Source organism: Pagrus major, chromosome 18 (genome assembly GCF_040436345.1).
Source record: "Pagrus major chromosome 18, Pma_NU_1.0".
Taxonomy (NCBI): Eukaryota; Metazoa; Chordata; class Actinopteri; order Spariformes; family Sparidae; genus Pagrus; species Pagrus major.
This window is the reverse complement of record NC_133232.1, coordinates 26,844,329-26,865,689: the sequence shown is the minus strand read 5'-3', so window position 1 is coordinate 26,865,689 and position 21,361 is coordinate 26,844,329. Positions and strand designations below refer to the sequence as shown.

Here is a 21,361-nt window from a genome sequence, read left to right as displayed (position 1 = left end):
GGAGGAGGAGGAGGTACAAAAAGGCTCCGCCGTCATTCAGTCTGTCACACAGACCACACAAGTCAGCGGACCGTCAATATTTCAGCTCCATCTCCTCTGACATGTGATTGCCTGTCTCTGAGCGCAGTCAGTACCTCCAAGTCGGACGATCAGATCGACATCACCTGCATTTTTTTTACTCCTTCATCATCTCCTGACGCAGGAGGGCACATTAACCTGAGCCGACACTTGATGAAAAGTTTTTTATATATATATACATATATATAAAAGAGCGAGAGAGAGGAGACATCATTATTATCGGGTTTATTTCACCTCTCAAATGTGTCAGTGGAGCAACTTCTGAACGGAATAAAAGGAGTTGGAGAAAATGAGAAAGTGTTGCGGAGGTAAGTTGCCTGCATTCATCTAAAACTTTTTATGGAGGTTAAAAAAAAATAATCTGAAAACACTTTTTATTTAGATGCATTTTTTTCTTGTAAATCCGTTAATGAGTTGGGAAAATGCAATTTAGAAGGATGTTTAATGTTTTTGCCCCACTTTCTAAATATCACCCTGTCTTTTGGTTTAATAATGCATAGGCCTAAAACAGGACAATTTAATAACAAACATGCTCTTTATTACATTCAATTGAAACAAGACTTAATTAAACCTTTTAAAATTCTTTAATTTAGGATTTTTTTTTATTCTATGCTTTTAAACATCCAAAATTAGTCGAAAGGAAAGTTGTAAATCCTTTATTCACATTGGAAAATTTATGAAGACAGAGCGGATGCTCTCGGCAAACGTCAAAGGATTCGAGGAGATAGTAGACGCAGAAAACAAATTACACATAACACAAACTTTTAGAGATTTTTTTATGTGTTTTTTATGATAGTCGAAGAAATGTGAAGGCAATGCGAGAGGGATTTGAGATTAACTGACCACAAAAAGAGAGAGAGAGAGAAGAAGTTAAAAAAAAAGACTGGAAGAAAATGTGTGTGTGTGTGCGTGTGTGTGTGTGTGTGTGTGTGTGTGTGTGTGTGTGTGTGTGTGTGTGTGTGTTAGAGAGAGAGAATGGGCTCTTATTCACAGTAAAAAATGACAGGGGGTTTCGGGGGTCAGAGACAGCTAAAGCCCCTGTCTAGTTAGCTGTCACCGATATGAGAAAGTACATGATTCACGTTAGTCAGGGTGTGAGAGGACACACACACACACACACACACACACACACACACACACACTTTTCCCCCTGGGACGACTGGTGCGGCTGCTGCTCCGTGTCTATGAGAGCAAGGAAGAAGGAGGTGAAAGAAAGAGGGAAAGACAGTACTGAGGGGTGAAATGATGAGCAAAAACTTCCCCTCTCCCTCCTCCTCCTCCTCTTCCTCCTCTTGCCATCCTTCCTTGTCCTCCTCCTCCTCCTCCTCAGCCTGTCTAGGTGGTCACATCATGTGAACCGTCCGGCCATCAGCAAATTTGGTGTAACTTTAGAGGGGCAATAAACAGAGAGCTGAGTTCAGATGGTTCCCTCTGACACTCAAATTAATAAACACAAAGCTCAGCTGTTGATGACACACACACACACACACACCTCCACAGGTAGACACACACACATAGATGCACAGAAACATGTTTTTCCTCCCTTTGAAATACCCATCTCCCTTCCTTTCTCTCTTTCTAACACACACACACACACACATAGACGAGGCCTGTTATTGCTGCGAGGGTTGAATTAGTGTCGGTGTGTTTCAGATAAAAGCGTGTGTGTGTGTGTGTGTGTAAGTGTGTGTTGGACCAGTGAGCTCAAACACGCCGACTGGCCGACAGGAGGAAACAACGGAAGAGAGAGAAAAGAGAGGAGAAAAAGTGAACCATTCACATCTTTTGATTCGCTCAGCGCCATCCTCGATTCTTCACGGTATATATATGGATGTCAGGAGGATGTGTGGAGGGGTGAGGAGGTTGTGGGGGTGAGAGGGAGCAAAGAGAGGTAGGGACAGATAAAAGTAAATAGAGGGAGGGAGAAGGGGAGAGGAACTGGCGGTAGAGGGGTTAATGCAGTGCAGATTCCCGATTGACAGAAGTTAGCAGCACCCAGAGGGGAAGAGAGGGAGAGAGAGAGAAGGAAGGGGGGGAATGATATAAAATGAGTCGGTCACGCTTTGAACAGTTACACATGCTGTTTACATTTTTCCCAAATTAACATGGCCCCTCGCTTCAGAAAACTCTCCCTCACCGGCTCCCTCCTCGCTCTCTCCTTTTCCTCTCCCTCCTTCCTTTCAAATCCTCTCTTCCTCCTCCCCTCTGTCTCTATCCTTCAAGACCCCGAAATATCTTTCCTCACTCACAGACACCAGATTCAGAGACATTATCATAGTCGTACCAATGCTCCTGTGAACGTCCTGCAATCGAAACTTTACACTCCTGTTGTCCTCGGGTCAAATTTGACCCGTTTTCAAATTTTTCACATCAGAAATATGGCTTTCTTTCGTCTGATTACCGTAAAATTAACATGGATGTTTCCATGAAGAAGTGTAAATTATTGAGCGAGCTTGGCTAAAAAAAGGTGTGACAGAGAATTGAGGGATAATTTATCACTTGTGTTTTACAAACAGTCAAACCCAACCGGGTTAATTTTGACCTGGCAGGACAAAAGTTGCACGGTTGATGGGAAGACAACAGGAAGGTTTAAGGAAATATCACCAGCTAAATTCCTTTAAAGCATCGTTATGTTGTGGTGGTTATTAGATATTTAAATAGCTGTATAACAATGCATTATGTGTCTTAAATTCTTAAAAGTACAATAATTTACTTTAGTCAGTCACGCCGAGTTACAGATAACAACAGAGACACAAGTCAGACAGCTCACAGCAGACAACGTGTGTTAAACTCACTGTCACGATTCAACGATTGTCAACGATTGCAGCACCAACACACAAAACGACACACACTCGAACCGGACATTAGTGGAGCTCAGGAGCTCACTTTAGCCACTAAATTAATAGAAAATACATGAAATCAATCAATAAATAAAGATCTGACCATAAGTAATGCACCTAAAGTAGATACACTAGGTATAAAGCATTTAACTAAATCATTGACATGAGATTTAGAACAAAAAATTTAAGGCTGCAACTTTCTTCAAATTTCTTTGGTCGGGAGCGTCAGAGAGTAGTGAAAAGTCCAAAACCCAAAATATATTCGGTTTACTATCAAAATGTATGTAGGTCACCCCTTACTTTGCGTAGGCTGCAACACTGGTACATCTTAATCTACAGGATTGTGTTTGGTAAATTTCCTACTTACTTAAAACTCGCTGCAGAACGGTCATAATCTCAGGTCGCACAAACGGCTTCAGCTCAAACCTTCTGTCAGATCTGAGGCTGGTAAAACCAGCCTGTTCCACTGTGGTCCTGGGATGATCTGCGGGCCAGGCTTAAACTCGAGACACTTGTATCTTTAAATACATTTAATTGCATAATTATGGAAGTGGTCACTGCCAGCTGCAGCTGCTTTACACATGCCCGAAATATTGTTGCTTTGTCTATTCAGTGTATTATGAAATGTATTTTTTTGTACTTGCTGCTGCTGTTGTGATTTGATTTTCCCTTCATGCTGCTGTTTTGTCTCGGCTAGGTCTCACTTTTAATCTCAACGTGACTTCCTAGTGAAATAAAGGTTATATATTAAGACAAAGAAGCAGAAGCAGATCCTCACGTTTGAACTAGAGAATATTTTCCATTTTTGCTCGGTAAAAACGTCTTAAACAATCGATTCAGTATCAGAATGGTTGAACTATTAGCTGATTAATTGTTTCAGCTGCTGAAAAGTACAACTTCCGAACTGTCAGAGCTGTAAAAGTTACTTTTCACTTCTGTTTTCCTCCTTTTTCTTAAAGCAGCGACTGAAATTCAGCAGCGCGCTCTTGTCCGGTTCTCCTTTTAGGTAGTTTTTAAGACAAAACGAGGAGGTGGAGATGGGGAGTAGCCGAGTGAGGGCAACGGGGGAGGAGGAGGGCAGGGGGGTGGTGTTAAGACGTAAATTAAAAACCGAAGGTCTGAAAAAAGATGAAGGAGGGGAATGAAAGACGTCGATGGAGGGAAAGAGTGGAGCCAATTAACGAAAGGAAGAGAGGGGAGCGGTAATTAGGGAGAGAAAGGAAGGAGGCTTTAAAATGGAAGTTTGATGTTTAAGGAAGATTTAGGGAGAGCGGGGGGACAGATGAAGCGACAAAGAAATTGAAACCAAACATGGCGATAAAGCATGGAGCGACTGGAATCCACAGATTTAAAAAAAAAGACGTGGATAGATTGGCTTATAAGGTGAAGAGGGAGACAGAGGACGCAGAGTTTACGAGTTGCACGGAGACTTTCTGGGCATAAACATAATTTTTATTGGAGTTTTTTTTTTTAAATGTGTGTTTTCTTTCGCCTTTGTTTTGGGGTCATTGATGTTGTTTGGCAACCCCAGTGTGTGTGTGTCCAGTGCCAAGAGGATCAATTTGAAATCCAGTCTGAACAAACTCCAGAGGGAAGAATCTCATGGGACAAGTGATGGGGGAAAAGTGTGTGTGTGTGTGTGCGCGCGCGCTTGAGTACACAATGGTTTGTTTATATGTATTTATTCAGTATAAAGTCAGTGCATACATGGGTCTACGCTCCAGTGCACAATCTGGATTCATGTGTGTGCACGTTTGTGTTTTTGTGTGTGCTGAGTTAGGGAAGGAATGTGCATTTGATTGAGTGCAGATTGTACATAAATCTGGCCTTTAACTGTACACAGACACACAACACCGACCCTGACCCCCAGACTGTCAAACCCCCCAAACTCACCTCGCCGGCAGCTCAACGCCTGTCGCCTCCGTCCACCTCCACCGCGGATCTATCCTCTCACATCAGTCTGTTAATGTGTGTTTATTCGCCCCCCAGGCATCCTGCACAGGTGTGTTTATGCTTAAGTGTTATGACAGAAGGCGAAATTGCCAGCAGGTACAGCACAGCGGAATAATTAAAAAACTATGCGAGATACAAACATCTCCTCTGAGTTTGGCTCCGATAGGTCTTTTCTGTCAACAGAGCCACAATGAGCCTGCAGCTCTGTCTCTGACACATTAGTGAGATGACAACAAAAATGCACGATGAGTCAGAGGATCGAAAGCACATCCTGAGAGAGAAAAGTGACAGTTGAGAGGTCAGAGTGTCCCGATATAAACATATTGACAATAAGCATGATATTAAAAAAATAAATATTGATAATGTGTTATTAATAATCCAGCGCAGATGTTAGGCCATGTGTATCTGTTGTTAATCAGCTCATCTGGTTGCCTTTTCACAATTCATTAGTGTAATTTCTTGAACTTTATTTTTCACAGATATGGTTACAGCCTCTCTCACCACATCTCTAAACTCTTGTTTTAAGGGTAATTTATTTTGGCTAAAAGTAACTCAGTGTCATGGCTAATCAATTTCATCACATTTACTGGCTTCAGGATCTTAGTCATAATGAATGATGAACTGACTTAAAGGGTAAGTCCACCAATTGTTCACATTAAAGTGTGTTTACAGGTCTTGGGGAGCACATGTGAAAAAAAAGTAGTAATAAGCCTTTTGTGGCTCCAGAGGAAGCTGCACGAAATCTGATAAATTGCCTTCAGGCATGTCAATCAGTGGCTAAATTGCATTGTGGGTAATGTAGGCACCAGGTTTTGAAAGAATTATTTCTTAGTGTGTATTATTATGACCTCATTAATATTGTAAATGTTAAATTTCTGAGTTGGAATTTATTTTACAAGCATATCCTACGATATTCTTCATCAATTGGACGTTCCTCAGGTGTCGGCACGAGTTATAAGTGCAGAAAAGGGCTGCAAAATATCATGGTTTCACGGTATCACAGTATTACACAATTACTGCTGTTATTATCCGTTATAATGACTTTTAATAGGAAGAAAACACAGCACTTTTTATAATTTCACAAAATATTATGTCCTAGAAGAAATAAATCCTTATATAAACTTGATATAAAAATGTGTATTTTTAATGACACTAACACAGTAGAATCCAGTACCACAGATAAGCAAATGTACATGGTAGCTTATGATAATCATCAATTATCATATCACAGAAAACATTGAAAACGGTATAATGCTGCAACCCAATCAATTTATTGTAAATTAGCTCATCAATTCATTTATTGTTAATAATATAAAGGTTCACTCTTATAGCAACAAACTGTAACTTCCTGGAGAAAGATAGTTGTTTGCTGATCGTCAAATACTGACGGGCAGTTCAGGTTGGGCGCCAATCAAAAGCGTTAATATTTGATGGCCTGTGGATGACACTCAACATCCTCTCATCACTCACAACACATATATAATGTCAGACTCCACTCGAGGGACCACAGCATGAATCATGGCAGGATACTTCAGTCCCTCTGTCCCTAATGTCGTTTAATATTGTGCTGTGGGTCTAGCAGAGGACTTCTGCACAGTGGCTTGAGTCGGGGGACGTAGCTTGCAGCTGGTTAATTTGGTTCTGGAAAACCCACCGCGGATGTTTTAAGCTTTTTCCCCAAATCCGACTGCAAGCTTTGATTAACGCTAAATCTTGGTAAAGTTTTACGACTTTTGCTCACCAAAAATATGCCACGACAGTATACTGCAGTCATCCCAATCAAAGCTGCGCTGGAAACGGTAAACATCTTATTCGGGCCAGATTCATAACATCTTCTACATACTGATGTTTCCTCTCTGTTGAAGATCTCTTTCAAGTGGTTAGTGTGATGGAGGGCAACCTCTCTTGGCACTGGAGCGAGTTTTTCCTGGACCAGACTGGAGAGATTAACTTGCACATGGTTTTCCCACAATACCAAATTCTGTTTAAGTGCTCGTTTAAAACCTCAAATGGTGGTGCATGTTGGGAAAGATGAAATACTAGTACGACACCCACAAACGCTGGGTCACTGGTTTACCAAAACACCGTCTGGAGTGTAAAATGTCAAGTGTGTTACAAGGCCTCTAGACACAACCTCGCGCCCTGAAATTCAACTCTGAACCCTGAACCCTGACCCCCATGTTTAATTCGGACCTGTGTGGAGCTCAGGAGCTCTGGCGCCTGATCCTCGTGCTGCTCTCTGTAATGCAGATGGCAGCCAGACCCCAGAGTGCCAGATCTGACTTAACAGCGAACACACCATAGATAAAAATATGATCTGTTGAGAATAATGGAGCTCCCCTATGCGTGCATGTGTGTAAACCTAATAGGTATGTGTAGAGAGTCGCACACACAAGTGCACAGAGGCAGGTCACGGTCGGCCGTTGTAGGGAACCCCTGTGTTGCCGTAATGCAATCCTCCCACGGAGAATGTTCTGGTTTCAACCCTGCCCCGAGGAGTGTGCTTCCACTGCCAGGTACACAGCCCCAAGCCTGCAGGGCTCTCCTTGAAGTCAGGCTATATGCCGACTACAGTGCAGTTACTCAATATAATATTATATAACAACAACACAGCTCCGGGTTTCAGTTATCTCAGTTTACTCGTACAAAAGAGCAGTTGTTTTAAGCCACAGCGCAGGATGCTTTAAGACATGTCAGCCCTCAATCAAAACAACAAGAGACTTTCACGTCTGGCAATCATCTCTGAGCATGTGGCTGCAGACAAAAGGAAACGGTTTGGAACAGTTTGGGCTGATTTTTGCCAAGGAGAATTTTCTTTCTCTTTTGTTTTAGTACCTGTTTATTCCCTCCGAACGCGACCTCTGTATGCACGCTGTGTGTCCTTTCCCTTCAGGGCTGTTTACTCTGAGAGTCAAGGATGTCGTGTTGATTTCGGGGTGTTTTGATGCTAATGGAGGATGCTTGGAGGGAGGAGCCCATGGCTTGATGGGCTCCAAATGTTCAGTTGTCGCTGAAAGATGCTTATTGCTTCTGACAGGTGATGAGGCTTTTGCGGTTGAGGAGATCGGAGGAGGCTTGGCTGACGGGGGCTGTCCTAGTTGACTGATTTCAAGGTGTGTGTGTGAGCATGTGGGAGTTGGCCCGGCCCGACCGCAGTGTTTTAGATAATAGTCTGGGAGGAGGCTTTGATGTAGCCGACTACTCGGGGTCAACAGGTAGTGGAAGAGTTACGAGCTATGAAGGAGGCGGTTTTTAAATCAAGCAGCTCGGGGGTTGTTTGCTCAGGTTATGTCCATGTAAATCAGATGGCAAACATTCAAAACAACTCTCAAAAATAAGTAATAGAAACACTGAATACAAGGAGTTTATTGCTTGTAATAAGTAAAAGGGAAAATTGTCTATAAACAAGTTAATTTATCTCACTAAAATGCTCCCGTCTACGTGGTTGTGTCTTATACTAGAGCTATAATAAGATGGTTTGACTAGAAATCAAACCAGGGGATTTAAACTCAACTTTTTCAGTGAGCTTGAGCTCGTTCAGCTGGTTTGGAAGCACAATAGGTATACTTTCAAAATACATGTCATCACGGTTGCTCGTTGTTACCATGTCATCATTACAATGTGTAATATAATCATAGAGATTAACCCTACTTGTCAGGGTACTCTGATGATTTGTTTTTCTTTCTGATCACATGCTTTGGTAAAGGTACAGAAGACAAAAAAACTATCAATTATAACGAGTTTTTCTTCATTTCTCTACTGGATATTTCTTCTATGATGCAAAATAAGAGTTGTAAAAAGTACCCCAGTCATACTAGAGCAAAAGTGTAAAAATATTAGGTCACTGATAGTATCTGATATTAAATGTATCATTAGTAGAAGTACAAGTAAATTATTCATATAGTTACATGTTGGATCGCTCGACTATCTGGTCCAATCATCATTTTTTTAAAAATACATTAGTTTGGTGCTGATCCAGCATGAAATCTGCAAAGTAACTAGTAAAGAAACTGGTCGTTCCTTTCTTTCACAGAGGTAGCAGCTCACTTGAGTTCCTCTTGCTTGTGAAAATAGCTGGCAAGCTTTTGTGTCACAGCTGCTGGTGCTAACTGACCTCGGGTACTGGGCAGGACCGTGCGTTGCTGCTATTAGTTCTGTGGGCCGTTGAGCCCAGGAAAGTCCAAGGAGACAGACAAGAGAAGAGAGAGGGAAGCTCGGAGGGGAGGACAGCCCCGGTGAGAGACCGGCAGAAAGAGTGAGAGCAAAGAGGGAGCTGGGGTTTTGTCCCAATAACCACTGGTAGCTCAAAGCTCGGTCTCTGGGCAGACTTCACACCGAGGTGAGGAGACCTGGAGGATTGTGGGGGACTGAGTTCAGTGTAAATCCCACAATCAATGAATTAATCTGTTGATCCCAACAAAATAAAGTTATCAAATAAATGTAATGGAGTAAAAAGTATAATATTTGCCTCCACAATGCAAAGTGAAAATATAAAGTAGCAGAAAATGGAAATACTCAAGAAAAATACCTTAGAAAGAAAGAAAGAAACCTTAAAATTGAACTTAAATACATTACTTGAGTAAATGAGCACAGAATTTCTTGCCTACTGTAATTACTACACTTACATTTGCGTAACACTGGAGACAATGCATTAGCATCATTACTTTCTACCCAACCCTTTTGGGAGTGCATACCAATACGTCAGTTGTAAGCGGTTGAGTCAGAGGAAAAAGGTGTTGACTGTTTTAGGTCAGAACTTGTTTTCTTAGAACCGCTGAAAACGTGTTGAGGGTAAATGTTTAGCAAGTGTTGAAGCCATTCACTTAAAACGTCTTTTTCCTCCTGTGGGGCCCGTCGTGATGGATAGATGAAAGAAAAAGAAGAAAAACGGGGGCAATAGAGGGAGAGCAGGAGAGCTAATCGGGGTTAATTGGCTGCTGTTATTTTGACCCGAGGCAGAAAAGAGATAAGAGCGCCGAGAGAAGAAGAGGAGGAAAAGTGGGAGGAGAAATTAGGAAGAAAGGAAAGTTTGAGGGCAGGGTGACTAGTTTCGGAGGAGAAAGGCTTTAAATTGTTGAAGCAACAGGAGGCCCAGGAGGTGAGTCAGAGAAAGACAGAGTGAGCGACTCCTGATGGGGTCACACACATTGTGCAACCTATATTTCACACCTTTTGAACAGCAGCATGTTTTGCCCATAATTGCAAGCATGAATCACCGCCTACCGTCCGAGTGTCAGGATGATGGGAGCGGATGGAAAAGGATGACGGAGAGCAGAGACGGCGAAAAGAAATGTGTGTCATGCTCGAGCGAGAGGGCAGCGGAAGTGTTGAGGGAGAGTTAGAAAGCAAAGGGAGAGAGCTTGAAAGTGAACGGGACAAAGAGAGGTGGACTTACATCAAGTCCCTTAATGTTGAAAGCCACCTTTCAGCTCCAATTTTCTCTGTTTGAAACCAGAAACAGGGGCACTAAAAGGTTTCCAATCTTACAACGTCCCCTCTCTCCCTCTCACACACACTAACACACAAACACACACACAAACTCAAAATCATTGTATACACTCACAGGGATGTGAATTTAATCCACGTATAGAATTACGTCTACAAACAGTCTCACAAACACTCACACAGCGACATGAAACACCCACACAAACACTCGGAGACATAAACAAGAAGTCCACCGCAAACATACAACTGATACAAACACATTAATGTTGGTGATTGTAAAGAAAGCCACATGTCTCTGTTTTTTGCGGATATCAGTCAGGAATGATCGTGTGTGTGCGCCTGTCGCTGTGTGAGTGTGTGTGTGTGGCTGGTGCATTGAACATAGGGGCCATTTGTCTGACTGTCTGAAGCTATTAAGAGAGGTTTTATTTGAAGCCAGAGTAAACCTCCGACAGTCAGAAACCTCTAAAATTAGATTGGAAACGGAAAAAGCTTTATTGGCAGTGTCAGATGACTCCGACCTGGCAATATGTAAACACACAAGGCCATCGCCATAGAGACAAAGAAATAAACCAGAATATTGTAAAAAAATCCTATAAACAGTGTGATGGTGCTGCGACTGGAAACTGTTGCCCGAGGTGATTTTTGTCCGTTGAGCTCTCAAATCATCAAATTCATTAAAAACCCAGCAATCCAAGTTAAATAATCACAAAATGTCTGCGAAAATAACGGCCTGAGATAAATTACACCTCGCTGTTATGATTACAAATACCTCTGCCGAGCGTGTTAATTATCACTCGGACACCCGTGATGTGAGTGTCATTAAACTAACATCTCACTGTGTCTGCCTGGATATTAATCGCTCTTTCAATTTTCCAATTTCTCCACAGTCCATCAGCACCAGCTCTTCTTGCTATTGGCTGCTGCCATGGCAACGGCACTGGATACCTCACACAGCCTGGCCAGTGAGAGGAGCTCGATAGAAAGCACGTACGAGCTGACCAAATACCTGGAGTACCAGCTCAAGGAAATCAAAGACATATATGTGAGTCCTTTTTGTGTTATACGATCTTTTATTGAAAAGAAAGAAAAGCCTACCTTTAAGGGAATCAAAGTTTGAAACACTGCTCCAGATGTTCCTATTAAGGCACACTTAATCAATATTTTTTATAATAAGAATGGATCAATAAAAAGTACAATGTGAAACAGGTCTCTGGTAGTGATGAATTTGTGGCTTTACGGAGCTTTATAGTGAGTTTCAGCTCGTTGTTTAGCTGTCCGGTCCGCAACTTTACTGTTTTTGTTCTCTCTCACAGCTCTCATAATGTCAATTTTCTTCCATAGCAGGTGGAAAATAACGTAGAAAACCCCACAGTGTACAACCTGCTCCACACTATATAGCAGACAGACACATAGTGGAGCTTATAGCCGCTGAAGAGACGGATATTTCCCTCAGGAGATGGTGGAGACCAAAAACAGAGCTAAAACAGACTGAATAACACAACTCCAAACAAAAAACAGTGTTGCCCTGTAACTGGATACAGGTTCAGGTCGGGTTCAGTCACATCAGTAGTAGTTCTTCAGGCTCGGTTAAAGCGCTCTTGGACTCGGTCGGGTTCAGACTGATAAATGCAGCCCAAGCCGAACTCTAATATGAATATATCAATGTTGTGTTTACGACTTGTTTCTACGCTGGTGGCCAAAAGAAATCACCTATCCCAGGTTTAAAGAACTATATTGAAATTTTGAGCACATACACTTATTTGAGGTCTTGCAGAGAGTTAGGAGCAGTCAGGTCAGATCAGACTAACTCGTAAGAGAAAACAAAGCCAAGCTGCAAAGTCTTTCTTGTGATCATCCGTCACGTTTCAAACGTTGACTTCCTGGTTCCTGGTAACTTTGACCTGATGTACCTGTTGTACTCAGATTGTTTTCCTGAGTACTGACGGTTTACTACAGATATGACATGATGGGACATGACATGACTTTCAGGTTAACTTCCAAATAAAGTGGTTTAGATAAACTTTCTCAACTGAAATCTGATTATCTATTCACTGTTTCTTGGCCTGACAACCCTCACTGTAGCAGTAAAGCTCTATAATGATGAATGATGTCACAAACTCTACAAAAAATAAGTAATAAGCCAGATTCTGATAAAACCTTCTCATCCTTTCTTCTCCTCCAGCTGACCTACCTCGGCCCTCCATTCAACGAGAAAGACTTCTCACCTCCACGACCCAACAGTACGGCTCTGTCCCTGCCCAGCGCCGCCACCCGCCTGGAGCTGTGGCACGGTCTGGAGAACCAGGCTCGGCTCGCCCAGAATCAGAAAGCCTACTCCGTTCTGCTGGCAGCTGTCAGGGAGTTGGCCCGCTCCACTCTCTGCCCCTCCCTCAAGACCTCCCTGCTGCACTTCTGCACAGGCCTGGATGGGCTGCTGGGCTCCATATCCGCCCTGATGACCACCCTCGGTTACCCACTTCCTCCTCAATCTGCAGACATGATAGGCAGCGCTGGAGAGCTGCAGTACCCTCAGAGGGGGGCAGGGGGCAATAGACCAGCTCCACTGATGAGTCAGAGCCTTTACAGGTCCAGAGTCAGCGGTCAGCGCAACAACCAAAGAAGAAGTGAGACGAGGTTGGTCAGAGGAGAGAGTGAGGACGGTGTCAACGTAGACCTGGTGGAAAAAAGGAGAGGGAAAGAGAGGAGGAGAACAGAGGCGACCGCAGCTGGAGGAAGGATTGGCAGATCGAGGGAGAAGGGAAGAGGAGAAAGAGGAAGAAGAGCAAGGAGGGCAGAGCCCGAGAGCGGGAAATGGACCGAAGATCAGGATGGAGAGGAGGAACTAGAGCAAGATGGAGGGGTGGAGACATGGGGGACAAGGAGAAAGTTGTTGAGTATCGACGAGGATGTAGAGGAGAAGGAGAGGCAGCCTGAAACCAGGGTGGAGGTGTCGTACCCGGCCACAGATGGCTCCATCTCCCTTCGACAACCGACCCTCCAAACCAACGAGTACAGCTACAACCTGAACTCATACCACCCGGACACACTCAGAAAAGAAGACGGGTTTATCGTAGAGACAAGCTCCTCCTCCTCCGCTTCCCACCATCAACGTCGGCCTCCTCGCTCCCTCCTCTCCCCCACCCTCCAACCTCCTCTATCCACCCTCTCCCTCCTCTACCAGTTCGGAGCAGGTGAGGAGCACACCCTCCTCTCCCAGCGCGTGCCTCTGTCTTTACAAAGGGGCACCTCCCTCCTTTCCCCTCCTTTAACTCCGCTCCTGTCCTCCACCTCCTCCTCATCCTCTTCGCTGCTGTCGGTGCGGCCGACGATGAACGACTTCGCCAGGAAGGTGGAGGGCTTTTGGATATTGCGAGAGCTGCAGAGTTGGCTATGGCGATCGGCGAAGGACTTTAACCGCCTGAAGAAGAGACTCCGAGGCTGAGACGACACACACACGAACGCCATGTATCGGAAATCTATTATTTGCACAAAATCTGAGTGGGAACAAGATAAAAGCACAAAAAACACATTCATGCGTAGATCGTTCATTCATACCGTACTGGAATAACTGAATGAAGGAGTGCTTGGCAGGTCACCAGAAGTGCTAATGGAATATAACACACACAAAGCCAACACATTACCAGCACTGTCACCCGCCTAATGCACATAGCAGCTCATTCAGCGAGACACACTGAGGCTGGGCTGAGTTACCGGACTTCACGGCTCATAGACACACAGAAATACCACTCACTGTAGGTGGTTAGACACACACACCAAACACACACACACACACACGGGGGTAGACTGACTGACAGGCAGAGAGACGGACAGAGCAGCCATTGAGAGACAAAGCTGATTCAGTGACCCCAGATGTGTGAATCAGCAAACATTCACATTTTCTCGAAAAGGAAGAAGGGAAAAAGACAAAAGGAGAGGAGGAAATGACCAGAGGGGTGAGGAGGAGGAGAGGAAGAGGCAGAAAGGAGAGGAAGAGGGGAGGAGGCGTGAGTCAGGGCGATGAGCACTGGAAATAACGGGCAGACGGGGTATTGCTGAGTAATCAGAAGTCGGTCGGTCAGTTACAGTAACCCTACAACAGCGCTTCACATACGGTCCACACACACACACACACACACACACACTTATTGTGGTATTCAGTGCCTTAACATCACTTCTATGCTGCTTTTCATTCAGTGCTCGTTCATTTGTACCACTTTTTAATGATTTCACTCCATATCAAGAAATATTTAACACAGTCTTATTTAGAATAGAATAATTTTCCTACACAAAACAACAGCTGTGTGATCTGTGAATAAAATAATAGTTCAACATTTTCGGAAATAAGCTTATTTGCTTTCTTGCTGAGAGTCACAAGAGAACATCTGTACCTCTCAAATGTTTGTACACTAAATATGAAGAGCTAGCAGACAGTTAGCTTAGCATAGCATAAAGACTGGATACAGGGGGAAACATTTAGCTTCAGTTATTACAAGCTACAAGGCTACCAAATGGGCGTCAAACCATCTCCAGGTGCTTTTGTGGCGACCAAAACAGGTATTTTAAGCCAAACCATGACATTTTCCGAAGGAAACACGCCTACCGTTTTAATTACCACTAAGCCTTCTGGCTGGTCCAGCCACGACCCCAATTGCCAGAATAAATTTTATGAAAGTATATTTCTGCCAAACCACAGATCACTTCCAACTTTCTTTCTACAATTTCTATTTCTATAATTTTCTATTTCTCTCTCTGTGCTTATGCTCATGGGTTAGTTAAACATCATGGTTTGGATTAAAATACCTCTTTCGGTGGCCACAAACAAGGCTGGAGATGACCCGACTTCCCTTCAAAAATATCCGCTATTGTCGACGGGGCTGCAGCCACAAATAGGCCGCAACATACGACTGAATGTGTTGATTGGCAACAACAAGAGACCAGAGAAGGATGCTGGCCCTGAACTACAATGAGCTCAACTCACTCTCCGCCGCCCTCGTTCCCCCGAAGTGTTGTTCACTCGACTGGGTGTTCTGGCCAGCGTGATCCTCTTTTCTTGTCGCCAACTATGCACTGAGCTCAGCGCTGGTTTCAGTTCATTTAGGTTAATAACAAGAGAGAGAGAGCAGAGAGAAATTAAACCCAAATTCTTCAGGGGTGAGGATTGTCATTTACTGTCCATCCCAGTCTGCTACACATCGTAACTTTACTCTCTCTTTTTGGGAAAGGCTCATATTGGATAAAACTTGCCCTCTTCAACTTTAGCAACAAATCAAACATCACAAATGACAACTTGTGTCTGTAACAGTATCTACAGCTGGACTTCATTTAACGCCTCTCTTTATCCAGTTTCCAGTCTTTATACTAAGCTAACTTAACTGTCTTCTGGCTCCAGTTTCATGTTTAACAGACTGCATCTAACTCTCAGAAAGAAAACAAGTAAACATTCATTCCAAAATGTCAAATTGTTCCTTTTAAGTTATATTTTTCTGTGCCTTGTATAACATGAGATCAAGACGTTTCCCATGGCAACTTACAGATGGCTTCATTTCTTCTTCAAAATAAACATATTGTTATGTCTTTGCAATGTGCCTCGGATGATGTGGCTAAAGGTTACGGATCATATCTCGATAATATTTATTGAACAAGATGTTTATTTATTTTTCTCCTGTGTGAAAATACTGTATGGTAACTCGAGAGAGAATAAATACTGGCTTTTTGTACAGAGCGTGGTGTTATTGGTCATTTGGGAGCCCGCTGGGAGGAGAGACAAAAAAGAAATGCATATGGGATTTTTGTTTGCAATGGTTTCAGTTTTATAGGGATGGTTTCGGGTGATTGGCACAAGGGGAGAGGAGTTTGGGGTCGGGGCGTTTTCTGGAAAACAAAGGCCGGCTCACATTCATGACAGAAAATAGAGCGAGCGAGGCGGGGGTATGAGAGAGTTTTTATTTGTCTGTCCTGGTGAAAATTTACGATCTCTCTTTTTTCCTTTCATCTCTCCTCTTCCCACCTCCCACTGCATCATCCCTCCTCCCACTTTGCTTTTCTTTTCTCATCACACTATCTCACGGAGCTCCTCTTCCCCCCCGAAAAAACATCCCTCTGACCTGTGGCATTGAGGGATTTACATGAGTACAAACACACAGGTACAAACACACCCCTCATAATCCCACCAACCGCCCGGCTCTCTTGTTGTGTCTGTTTCAATGCCGCCTCTGCCTCTTATCGTTTTTTTGCACGTCCCTTGTCCTCGTGCGCCCACTCTTTTATCGCTTCCTCACCTGTTATCTTCTCTCTCTTTCTTGTTTGTCTTTATTGCTCTCGACTACGCTTTTTTCCCACGTGCTCTGCAGCTCTCTGGCTCCCTCTCTTCGCCCCAGGCCAGATATTAAAGGATCAATGAGTATCTCCCTTCCATCACCTCCGAGGTACACACCTGCACGCACCTGCACACACCCGCCCTGACACACACGAACGGTCTCAAACACACAAATGTGCACAAACCTTAAAGAGCACCATTAGCAGGGCAGGAAGTGACTTATAGAGGTCGATTGTGTCAACGCTGACGCATCATCGCGCACAATCATGACTCTCGCTAAGTGGGGTAAAGGGTTAATGCTGACAGAGACGCTACACATATGTATACACACACATGTACACACACTCGAGACGCTGTGTGTTTTTTACATTTAGTAAGCAATGACAGAGGCCGCCAGTAGTCAACAAAGGCCGCTTTGTCTGGTCCGTGTGTGTGTGTGTGTGCGTTTATCTATGTGTGTGCGTATTGTTTGCCGTGTGTGGGCTTGTACGCGCAGCACGTGTGTGAATCATTATCTCTATGTGTCAGAATTTTGTTGGAATGAGGCTTGTCATGCATAGCGATCTAACAGCCATCACTCACCGTTTGTCTTTCTCTTTCTCTTTCCGTCTCTCACTCTGTCAGCGAAGCAGAGACAAATTGCTGTAACTAATACGTAACAGGATAGCTTAGCTATGTTTAGTATGACTCAGCTGGCAACTCCTTCGTTTGGAGCAGATACTGTGAGTGACAAGGCATCGACGTTATTGGCCTGCGCTGCTTAGACAGGCCTGGTTGTCTACTTGGCAGGTTGTGATCTAAGTCTTACGACCTACGGTGGAGTTGATGTGCCGGCCATCTTGTTAAAGAGCTTTTATTTTCTCCTGGAGAGAAGCTCATCTGTTTCTCCGCACCTCACCTTCTTTCAGTCTGAAAGTAGTAAAACGCCAAGATTTGGGGAAATTCCTGTCCTTATGGAGGTCAAGTGCTACGGTGCCTCATTTTATCACATGCACATACATCATGTTGAATGACAGTCTAATACTGGCATCTTCTCAAAATGTGTGAATCTTTTGGACAGCGCACCGATTAAGCATTGTACTCATGAGAGACACAACCGTCAAAATCGATGCAGCAGAACCGAGAATTATTTTATTCCACGCATTCCTTGTCTTAGTCAAAACCTGGCGTCTACGTCACCCACAATGCAACTCGACGCTCACAGTTTGGCCGGAGACTCAGGACATCACTTGAGGCAGTTTATGAGACTTCACGCAGCTCCCTCTGAGGCCACAAAAGTCTTTATTCAAATGTTTTTACATATAGAGTAGTACTCCCCGAGACCTGTGAGCAGACTTTGATGTGTTCCTCCCTGAGGACTATTTATTCTGTCGAAGACTTGTATCGTTTCAGTAAAAGTCTGCATCACTTACAGACACTGTTAGGTGACTGAAGTCAAAGCACTTCCAAGGAGTGGTTTGTCAAAATGTCAAAGTCCAAGAAAAGTCCAAGTATTTCGACAAGAAACAACAGATCATTAGCTACTTCTTATGCATGCACAGCTAACAATGAGCGGAAGCTACAGACTGTGCTTTGTGGACAGATGGAAATAAATTCAGTCCACTGAATCACTTGTGGTTGACTTCAGTGACTGTGGTGCAGTGGTCTATTCCAAATTGCCACAATGAAGCATTTTGAATTTGTCACAGCTCTGATTCATCTCCATAGTGGTATCTAAATATATCACAGTATTTTTAGCCATCCTCGAAACCAAACTGACAGAAACAAAAGGTTTCTCAGAAACAAAGTCGAAAACAATTAGGCCTAAGACTGATGGCCATAACGTAAACCTGTACTGGTATTTATGTTTAATTGAGACTTGTTATTATGGTGAGGAACGATCAAATATCAAAAAATAATCTCCCACGTCTGTGTGCTTCGATGTAGAAGTAGAGTAAAACATGTAAGTCTTATATTGGATCAGAGCTAAAGGGAATCACAGAATAAAATATTTATGTAGTTAAATTGTTACAAAATCATAACATATCACAACGTAGGGATGGGCAATCTGGCCAGAAAATAAAATCAGGATTGCAATCAAACCATTCCCAAACAACACATGATGAGTTATTTTTTGGCACAAGCTCATCATCTGCTGTGCCGCCAGCTATAAGTCACACTGCATTATTTACAATACGTCACCCAAGAAAGAGCCACCTGAAGTAATTTGCCCAATCGACACGGCCTTCTATAGTCGGCTACGTGACTCTACTGCGATGATCGAGTAGCGCAGATCTGCTAACAAGAAAAAGGCTTTTTATCAGCAATGTAAAGTGCCAAAAATGTTAAAAACATAGAGTAGGACTTATTTTAGGTGGCTAAAATACACCTTGCTGCTGTTACGGTATCAGCAGTATCTTATACAACCCCACATCAAAAGACCCGAACCATCACTTAAAATACCACGATCTCTATGATTTGCCTGAAAAGCAGGTTGTGGACATCTTCAAGATCGATCTTGATCTAAAATTATCTGCCAGCTCCAGTCAAAAAGGTTAGAAAACTACCTGTGTGTTTCCTGGTTTCAATGCAGCAAATTGCACCAGAATACACATTTTTCCTCCAAAACACCTAAAAATACAAATTAAATTCTGAAGTAATGACATTTGAGTCAATAGGCCATACAAAAGACAACTGTATGGTCTATAAAAGGTCAACTTTCTTGTACCCAGATGACTTTCAGCATGATTTTTGTGCCACATGATGATTTTGGTGCGTGTGATCTCATCAGCGAAGTTGACCAATAAGACCGAACTCTCAAAAACCTGTCGTGTGCCTTTAAGATACACAGATGCGCTCGACGAGCCGTTTTCGGACCTCCTCTTCCTCCCTGTCTGTCTCTCCCTCTTTATCCTTTTTTTTTTTTGTCACCCCACTCTGTCTCCCAATCTTTTTTCCATATGTGTCTTCCTTTACCGAGTCCTCCGTATATGCCATCCTCTCTAACTGCACGAGGAGCCATTTGGTGTCATTTGGTGTCACTTTTGCTTCATTTTCTCCCCACGTGTCCCGTCTTCTCTGCTACAATCAAACCCTTTCACGCTCTCCTCAAATTCCCTCGGCCACCCCCGCGTTCTCTCCCTCTTTTTCCATCTGTCTGTCTCCTTCCTCTCTTCTTCTCCGCGGCTTCTCTTCCCTCTCCCTCCCTCTCTGTTCTGCTCACCTGCAGCACATAAAAATTCCTCTTTTCTTTCTCCAGAGGATTGTTCGGTCGCTTAGGGATTTACTGCATTCCTCTATGTTTTCTCTCCCTCTTTCTCTCCGTATCTGTCCCCCCTTGTTTCTCTCCATTTTGGCAGCACTACACAGCGTTTGATTCAGAGTATCTTCTCCTTTGTCTTTTTAACACATTTATATCCCTCTAAAGCCCCTCTGTGTTTTCTTTCTCCATCCCTCCCTGTTGTCATAAAAACACATACTAATCCTGTACCTGTCGTTTTCTATGACCCCACTTTAATTTTTTTTTTTTACTTCATAGAGTACCCACTGTACCTGCCCTACCTGGCCTCTCCCTCCTGCTGGGTTTCTGCCATGAGCTGGAAGATCCCGCCTTCACTTACTTAGCTGGAGGGCGCAGGGTTGGGCTTCGGCTTCTGCTGCCGTTTTGGGGGTTGGTGGAGGTGGAGGGGCGCTTCAGGGCCCGGGAGCCTGCAATGAGTTTGATTTATGAGTTAATCAATTGGTCGTCCGTGTGAGTGAGCAAAACCGCAGAGGTGTGCGAGCGCTTTCATGTCACTGTCTGTGCTTGTTGACTTAGTCCCTTAGGAAAACACCGGGAGCTGTCATTCCCCATGTTTCTCAGCTCCTCAACATGTTTTCAAAAGCAATTAGGGAGAAAATGGGGCTGGGTGTTCATTCACCTGATGGTTGAATGGCTTGTATGTGTGTAGGTTCTTATGTGGGTGTTGAGGTGTTACTGAAGTCTCACCTGACCGTGAAAAGCAGTGAACTCGCACATGTGCAAAAGGTACATTTTGTCCTCCAAAACGATCTCACGGAATCAAACCTTAATTTACTGTGTCAACTTCACACATCACTCACGCTCCTGGTAGACTCACAGGCAATTTATCTGTGTCACCACCTGTTGAAACTCAACCCAATAAAAGTGTTAAAACAGTTTTGGTCTGCGACTTCCTAAGAAAAACACCTCTGGTAATTTCACTTGTTCAATGATGAGAGATGATGTAAAGGAGTGGCAACTACTCCTTTACATCATCTCTCCGCTATTTCACACTGGTTACGTAGAGCTTATTTGTCCCAAACAGACACGATACCTTACTCTACATTTGCCGTAAGCTAGCGAGGCAACAGTAGGCACAGAGGGTGTTTGTGTTCAGTTTGAACTCTGACTGAAACCAGCACTCACCAGAGACTCCGGATGTTTCTATTGCCCTCCATTGTCTTTTCTTTTTTCCACTCCCTCGCTGTACGTTCATAAAGTAAAGTACGTTTCCCCTCCATTCAACAATCAAACAAGAGAGAATTACAATATGTTAGGGAGGCAGCGAGAGGGACTAAAGAAAGGGAACATAAATCCACTTTTTAATCCCAAAAGTTTAGAAGATAAACTGTGGGTGATTGCTCCTCCAGAAGCTCCGGGCTCTTCCCACGGCTGTCTCCTTCAGTGCTCACCAGTCCAGCAGCTGTCTGCCAGATAACAGGGTCACTATCCAAAACACCAGCATCT

General features: G+C 43.6%; 1 protein-coding gene across 1 annotated transcript; it reads left to right on the top strand.

Annotated features, from left to right (window-relative positions):
* Positions 1-10,078: 10,078 nt before the first annotated feature.
* On the top strand, positions 10,079-13,761 carry clcf1 (cardiotrophin-like cytokine factor 1). Its single transcript, XM_073486558.1, has 4 exons — positions 10,079-10,208; positions 11,207-11,361; positions 12,502-13,537; positions 13,625-13,761. Exons 1-4 carry the CDS (start codon positions 10,079-10,081, stop codon positions 13,759-13,761), a joined length of 1,458 nt encoding a protein of 485 aa, XP_073342659.1.
* Positions 13,762-21,361: the final 7,600 nt, after the last annotated feature.